The 8,382-nt window shown below is 45.2% G+C and overlaps 1 protein-coding gene across 1 annotated transcript in view; it reads left to right on the top strand.

Annotated features, from left to right (window-relative positions):
* fbxl2 (F-box and leucine-rich repeat protein 2) overlaps positions 1–8,382 on the top strand; it is a 12,805-nt gene that overhangs the window by 1,754 nt on the left and 2,669 nt on the right. The window contains exons 2-7 of the mRNA XM_005728336.1: positions 2,876–2,937; positions 6,420–6,474; positions 7,088–7,162; positions 7,404–7,498; positions 7,926–8,090; positions 8,196–8,322. Of these exons, the coding sequence (XP_005728393.1) occupies positions 2,876–2,937; positions 6,420–6,474; positions 7,088–7,162; positions 7,404–7,498; positions 7,926–8,090; positions 8,196–8,322 (579 nt within the window). The remainder of the gene's footprint in view (positions 1–2,875; positions 2,938–6,419; positions 6,475–7,087; positions 7,163–7,403; positions 7,499–7,925; positions 8,091–8,195; positions 8,323–8,382) is intronic.

The following is an 8,382-nucleotide window of genomic DNA, read 5'->3' as shown; positions in this document are numbered from 1 at the left end:
TGCTTAGGCTGCTGCCCCCGCGACCCGGCCCCGGATAAAGCGGATGAAGATGGATGGAACTTTGATCTGAAAGTTGTGGAGTTAAAAAAAAAAGTACATCATGTGTAGTGTAAAACATTATGTTACTAAGTAAACAAAACCAAAGCATCTCCAAGTATTTGTACATTACTTTGTTCATAAACCTTTGCATACCTGTGGTGCAATAATCACCATGTACTGCTGATTTAACACTTATGTACAAACCATAATCATCCCATCTGACTGATTATGGCTGCTCATAGATGCGAGATGTTTATCAGGAGTTATTATTCACACATTGCTGAGATGCTTTCGGGGTTGACTTGATGCTACTTGACGCCCTCAGTCAGGTGTTCACATGTTTGTCAGTAGTAGGAACATGTGTGCTGACGTGCGAGTGAATCAGAACAGACGGCGTTAGTAGCGCCCGTGTGTCTGTTGCCATATCAGTGGATTTCTCAGCAGACTTCTAAGCTTCTTAGCATGAACCAGTGTACGGTGGGGAAGCAGGCTGGTGTGTCCAATTGAGAAGAAAGGGGAAGGGGGTCAACTGACAGACGAGGTGGTGATCGAGTCCTTTTTATGGTTTTTGTTGTTGTTGTGTTGCAGGCCTAAAATTGAACGCAACACTCGACCCAAGTCTTAATTTCTTCATGGGTGTCTTTGTTTGACGTGCCACAGGCGTTTTAAACCAGATTTGCATGTTAGGCTTGTTGCACCCTCTCTAGGAATAGTGAGTATGACTTCAGAGAGGAGTTTCCTGTTTGGGAATGGTGCTCTTCCTGCATGGGGAGCAAGGGCACCAGAATGCTGAGGCGGTAACTCTGATAAGGATGATTATTGGAGTATCAGGTTGTTTTCGAAGTCATTTTACTTGTTTTGACTGTAATGTAAAAGGATGAATTTGAATTTCTGAACATTTTTCAACCCTGATCTCATTACACAGTAAACCATGTTTGTACCACAGAATGATATTATTGTTCTGAGAATGCTCCATGTTAGCGTAATGCTGTGTGGAGCCCAGTGCGTTCCATCATGGCCTCCCTGTGTTCCTCAGAGTGATGGAAGTGAGGTCAAAGGTGAGTGATGTGTTACAGATGTGGTTCGGATTTAAGTCTAAGTTTAGTCCTAAACTATCCCCCCCCCCCCAACAGCTTTACAGAGACACTGAGTCTCTGTTGTTTCTTGAAAGGTCAAATTGCCTGCCTGTCAGTCAGTACATGCTGATGTTTATTACCTTGATTTAATCAGGAAGCCCAGCAGAGGCCTGGTCAAAGTAAATGGCCTGTATTTATATAGCGCTTTACTAGTCCCTAAGGACCCCAAAGTGCTTTACATATCCAGTCATCCACCCATTCACACACTGGTGATGGCAAGCTACATTGTAGCCACAGCCACCCTGGGGCGCACTGACAGAGGCGAGGCTGCCGGACACTGGCGCCACCGGGCCCTCTGACCACCACCAGTAGGCAACGGGTGAAGTGTCTTGCCCAAGGACACAACGACCGGGACTGTCCGAGCCGGGGCTCGAACCGGCAACCTTCCGATTACAAGGCGAACTCCCAACTCTTGAGCCACGATCACCTCAAGTAGCAGCCTTCCACAGCAAATACCCATCCACAGGTCTCCTTCACTGCATTCCTTCTAATGCTATTAAATTCACCAATAGATATACGCATGTTTTAAGTTTGCTGTTAGTTTAATGTTACAGTTAATGACAGCATGCTTTACTCAACAGCCTAAGATGAGTGTGTAATGATGCATTATTCAGTACGAGGGCATGTGGGCCTCATTGATGGCAGAGTTTTTTCTGGTAAGTGTGTTCAACAACACTCTTGTGTTGTTCCCTTAGCGATGTTAAAGTTCAAACCAGCTTAGTTAATCGTTTGCCGGACCTTGACTGGACCAACTCCCTCTCCTTTTCTTTTTTTTTTGACCCCACTTCCTTCTGAAATGGCCTGCATTTCCTCCCTCCTCCTCCTCCCTCGTCTTCTTCCACTCTGATGACTTTCAGACGTGTTTTTCCAGTACTTCTTGACTGGAGCACGGTTCCTTTGGCTTGCCTTTGTCACTCAGTATCGTCTTCCTCACCTCTTCCCTCTCGCTTTGCTGCTTTCTCTTTCGAGGAGGTTGCGTCTGTCGTCAGGGGGCTAGACTACAGCTGAGACATTTTCAGAATCAACCTTTGCTCATCTCGTGCCTCTCCTCCTATCCCCTTTGTGTTCTCAGATTTCGGTGTTTGTGTTTGCGTGTTCAACAGCAGGGAGTCCCCCCTCATTAGCTACAGCTTCTGAGCCTTTGAGGATACAAGTGTATCACTGGCAGGATGCGTGTCTGCAGAGGCACAGTGGATGTGGGTGTTTGCCGTAATTTAAATTCATGGCTGAATGCAGCCCACCTGATCTCGAATGTTCTGCCTCTGTTCTTCACACAGAGAGGTTTGACTGGAATCACCTGCGAGTGTGTGTGTGTGTGTGTGTGTGTGTGTCCCACTCAGCAGATGGCCAGACATCCAGCGAGTAGACTAATTGAGATAAGCATGCCAACAAGCTGACCAGGCTAACAGAATTATAAGCTTGTGAGGAGGCGACATGGAAATCCAAATGCAGCTCTGGCATGTTTATTAGCATAGCTTACGGAAGCAGCAGCTGTAAACTGTGCAGGGGTCTATTTCTTTTCTTAAGTATAACAAGCTGGTGAAATAAAATTATGTGATTCCTGGGCTTAGTTTAGCTCTGTTTAGTGTAGCAATCTTGTGAGGATGATAATGTTTTCATATCACTGCACATCAACACACACACACACACACACACAAAGACACTCACTCATTGTTACTGTTTGTCTTATCTCTCGACAGGTGTTCTCAAACAGCGATGAAGCCCCCATTAATAAGAAGCTCCCCAAAGAGCTTCTTCTTAGGTAAGAATAATTATACCAGACACACAACATACAACACAACACACCCAGGGACGAGGGCTTAGGTCAGGGTTACTCATTAGCTCAAGCAGCCTGGAACGGTGTGTGTTTGCTCTGCCTCTGTTGGTGGTGTAGGTGCATTTGTGTGTTTAGTATGATGTTTGTCAGCCACCAGCCTGAAATAAGGTTCTTTTAGCTGTGTGTGACCTACAGACCAATATTTTGTCCCACAGCAGCTGCACATGACCCATTAATCTGACATCACTCGCGCAGTCACCCATGTTCATCCTTCACGCTCGTTTATGTGGAATGGAAAGGGTTGCACTTGCATATATCTCTGCTGACACATGACACGCTGTGCACTCTGTGAAAGCTGCATTTTTTGTGTGCATGCGTGTGTGCACGCATGTGTGAAACACTCCTGGGCCTATGCAAACTGTATGTCTCTGTAAGTGAGCTATAAATAGTTTTGTCATAGCTAGTGGGGAATTCCGCAGTGCTCTGCTCTTCTGCTGGTCCATACGCTCTCCCAGCATGCCCATTATGACCAGTGCATTTCCACTGGTGGTCAGAAAAACATGTATTAGTCCTGCACTATGGGGGCCAGATGTGCCCCAGTGTGCTGCAGTAAAAGATTGGAAGAGAGGGCCCCACATTTCATGCCACTACCTAGGCTCATTGTTGGCTGCTCATAATACGCCACCAATTGGTACTGAGTGTGGACCAGAATGTTGCTCTGAGAAAAAACATGACTTTTAGCCACTGCTTTACTCACAAGGGGTAACCACATAGTTAATTTGGTAGAGATACTCTTCCTGATCCAAATCTCAAATGATTTATGTCACTTCCCAAGCTTTAACCAGCGGTCTTTTGTTAGTTAGTCAAAATGTGTAGTTTCACTTCCATTTTACTGAGGTTTTGAATCAGTTGCTTTCTAACAGCCACATATTTCAGACAGTGTAATAAAAAATGTTCTGTGGGTCATGTTCTCCACAATAGTCATATCTGCCTGTATGTTGTTTGGCGCATTATTGATAATGAACAATGCGGGCCCACAGTGGATATATGTGGGCAAACTATGGGGCTGTGTCAGGGAGGGCAAATCTACACTTATCCCATACGAAGCCCAACTGAGTGTACCCGCACAGGGCCAAACGCAATTTTGCCCTTTGGGGTCCTTATATATAAGTTTTCATTGGGCAAGCTATAAAAAAACCCAAAGGCCCACAGAATACCATTATAGGGCCCAGAGGTGCAAAACTGCAATGGACCACACAGGCTAACCTACATAGAGCCTACATGGGTTTTCTGTGGGGAATCCCATAGTCAGTATCCCAATAGAAAACCCTTAATAGGGGCCCCAAAGAACAAAACACCTGCCAGACCTGTGTGGGCACACCCAATTGCCCCACAGCTCATCCACAATTACACAGCTTGGGCTCGCACCAGCATGTTTGCAGGGTTAGTGATCTGAATAAGCTGATGTTAAGGGCTACATTTTTTAGCCTTTCTGGTTTATGGTTGGTCGTCCATACATTTTCTTAAAAAATTATCCAAATTAGGTCGCAGTGGTTGCTGGAACCTCTCCCAGCTGTCATGGAGTGACAGGCAGGGTACACCATGGGCAGAGAGCCAAATGTGCTCACATTCACGCCTGTGGTTAATTTCTAATTACAGATTAACCCAAGATGCATATTTTATAACGACTGCAGTATGCCACCATGTGTTACACGTTGGAAAATATGCAGCTCGAGGAGTAGTGGCTATTTATTTTGTTAATTTGTGTTCTTATTAGCGTTGCTGTTTATGTACAGAGCATCACTAGCGAGCAAGCCTGAATTGCTTGTGCAGCAGTCTGCGTCTTAGTGGGTGCACTTGTAAACAGCCGTTATGTAGGCCAGCACAGCGCAGATATAAACTGTGAAAACTGTGTGACATCCAAGAACCCTGTCTGACAGACAAGCCCCGGAGAGGGAGCGTTCGGGGTGGTTCACGGTCCTCTTACCCAGAAGCACTGACTCAGCACCCTCTCCACTACCACTAAATTCATGTCTGAGTTGTTGCCATGACAACCAGGCCCAGACTTTATGGCGAAGGCTCGACTCTCCCTTTTCTAGCCATGCTTGAAGGGCCGGGTGACAACAAATGGGAGTGTGCTTCATGAAAATCCTGTTATGTGCCTTGTCCGAAAAATAGGGACGCCCAGGCAGGATCTGATAGAGTGATCCAAGGCTTTTCTCTTATTTCGTGCTCTGCATTCAAAGGTGCCCTTATTGCTTTCCTGTGTGTAGTAAATTGGAAAAAGATACCATGCTCATGGTGTTGTTGCTCTGAATTTGTCTGTATTATGTCACGTCCTTCACTTTCTTTTGTGTGTCTTATGAGAAAAAGTCCATGTCAGTCCTACCCTGCCGGTAATATGATCTATCTGTGTTCAGCAGTCTCTCTCAGCTGGTAGCAATTACAGATTTCAGATAGGTTAACAGGACTCACCAAATCAGATTGACTGATTCCTTCGCTGTGAGTGTGAGTAACAGAGTTCTTCTGTGGTTACTAAGAGGCCTTTCTCGCACACATAGTGGAAAGTCAGATTGTAGTTGATTAAAACGGGCAATCAATCATTGGTCAGCATCGCGGCCATTAACCAGTTATTAGGAAGGAGATCAATGTGTACGATCAACTTGATTGGTCGGCCCCTTGGGTGCCAGCAACCTCTCCAGGATCTGTGTACCCTGCGTGAGAGTGCATGGAAGTTGCATATGCATTGCTTTGTCAATTGTATGATGTCTGTACTCTGTGACACCAGACTCTTGTATAGATTATACAGACTCGTCCTGACATGCCCTGGCCTAACACACATCAAAACACACAGCCTTTGTCCGTGTCTATTTGAAGGAAACAATGGCCAGCTCCTGTTTCCTAGGGTTAAAAGGGCAATCAGACCCCAGCTGCACTCAAAACTTTGGCACTAACAGCTCTCTTAACACCTCAGATTTTCTAAAGATTTTCCGTTTAAGTCACTTCTGTGAGATTTAACAGACCGTTTTATCACAAGAACTGACAGGAGGTATTTGGCTTTGTTGTGTGTGTGTGCGCGCATGTGTGTGTATGTGTATGTGTGCCCTTCTATACATGCTCATACTGTATCTCTGTCTGTACCGGCCTTTTGGTGGCCTTGCTTGTCTGAGTGCCAGAGATTACTCATTGGCAGATTAATGGATTGAGCTGACCCAGTAGCCTGCTGCATGTGGCCCTTTGTGGCTGACCAGCCCATAGCTCAAACACTGCCTGTCTATGGGCCTACCAGCCAAACACCACAGATTGTTCTGTTCCCTACAGACATAAGAAAAAAAACATGCTTTCACTAGCATCAAAGAAAGAATAAGGTGTTCCAGCATGTGCTTGAGCAGAGCTCCTTATCTGAGTATGATCATATGATCATTAATATGAGAAAACCTCATCCTCCTCTTTGTCTCTCTTTCTAGAATATTCTCCTATTTAGATGTGGTGACACTGTGCCGGTGTGCCCAGGTGTCCAAGGTAAGCGCCTCCCTTTCAACGCCACATCCTAATTAAGACCTTACTATTAAAAAGGAGGTAAATCTGGTTTGTACTTACTGAATTCTCTGGGCAAGTGTATAATATGGTGCCCTCTGCTGGCTCTGTGTAAAGGGAACCACAGTGAACTGCAGCTTAAAGTGATTTATAAAATGATCTGTGTGAATTATTGTTACAAGCCACTGACTGAATGCAGAGCTTTTGGGGCAGCCTCTCATACCACAGCTTCAAATTAAACTTTTATTACCTGTGACAAGGCCCAAGGAAGGTTTTCTTTTGCTATGTAACATGTAAACAAAACAAATGTTATTATAAAGGCAGTTTATCTCTTTCCTGTTGAATTTCATGTATTTTTTATTTTTTTTTTACATCGGACTATCTTTAATTATGTAACTTCTTCAGTTTACAAAGACGCCAAAGAGAGAGGAGCAGGAAACCCTCACATTAGATAGGACAAGGACTGACAGTGGAGACTGTTGATGTGTACACAAACCCGTAGCTGCATGATGATTAAAAAAGTCACAGTTCACCTTCTTCCACCTCTGTCTGACCCATTTTTCTGTCTCTTTGCACAACCTGTCTGTCACCTTCTCAGGCGTGGAACGTCCTGGCCCTAGATGGCAGCAACTGGCAGAAGATCGACTTGTTCAACTTCCAGACGGATATAGAGGTGAGGGTCGTGTTCATGAGAGAAAAAAAGGAGCGAAGGGTTCGGGTTTTGAGCATTTCCTGCGTGTGTGTGTATGTGTGTGTGTGGACGTGAGAGCTTGTTGAGTAGCATTATCTAGTCCAAGGCTTAGTGCTGGGTCAGTAGGCTTTGGTGCCGACTGTGACGTCACAGCTGATCCCCTGTCCTGTAGCCCAAGTCATATTACTCTCTCTGTCTGTCCGTCCGTCCGTGTATCCCTCAGGGCCGGGTGGTGGAGAACATTTCAAAGCGCTGTGGAGGCTTCCTGAGGCAGCTCAGCCTGAGGGGCTGCCTGAGCGTTGGAGACGCCTCAATGAAGTGAGAATACATTGACCCTCTGACATGCACCGTTATAATAAACGTGCTTCTGCTTTGATTTTTAGCAACAAACATCCTTTTGTTGGTTTGATTACTTCCGTTTCGGTCCCTGTGTGATTATATTTAAAGTTTTAGCCGAGTGTGTGCGTCTTCATTCCCAAGGGACCCTTTAATTTTTTCTTTGCTCACTGCAAACATACAAAAAACTAACAAAACAAAAGAAAACCCCACGGGTGTTTAATTTTTATATTCTTCTGAGACTGTTGGATCTCATAATGTATTTCTATCATCTCTGTAAGCAGCAGATTTAACCGATACTTTCTCTTCTTTGCAAAGCAAGGCTTTTTTTCTTTGTAATAGAAACTTGTGAAAACGTCAGAAAGAAGTCCCTTCACCTCACTTCTTCCATGCTTCACCTGTTTCCCAGGACTTTTGCTCAGAACTGCAGAAACATCGAAGTGTTGAACCTTAACGGCTGCACTAAGATCACAGACAGCACCTGCCTCAGCCTCAGCAAGTTTTGCTCCAAACTCAAACACTTAGATCTCACTTCCTGCGTGTCCGTCAGCAACCACTCCCTCAAGGCCCTCAGGTAGCACCAGCACACTTGTTTTCGCTGCGGTATTTAAATCACAAGGGCTCACATGTCTTTAACTTGATATTTCTCTTTTATTGTGCAATGTGTGCGCATGCTCAGTGATGGCTGCAGAATGTTGGAGACGTTGAACTTGTCGTGGTGTGACCAGATCACGCGCGATGGCATCGAGGCCCTCGCTAGAGGTTGCGCTGGTTTACGAGCACTGTTCCTCAGAGGCTGCACACAGGTACGCACATTTATTTTCTTTATTTCAGGTTATTTTATGCCTTCTTTGGCCCTTTTAAAA

The sequence above is a fragment of the Pundamilia nyererei genome, unplaced genomic scaffold (assembly GCF_000239375.1).
Source record: "Pundamilia nyererei isolate P.nyererei 1_Seehausen unplaced genomic scaffold, PunNye1.0 scaffold00028, whole genome shotgun sequence".
In the NCBI taxonomy this organism is placed as follows: Eukaryota; Metazoa; Chordata; class Actinopteri; order Cichliformes; family Cichlidae; genus Pundamilia; species Pundamilia nyererei.
This window is presented reverse-complemented; position numbering and strand designations above follow the sequence as displayed.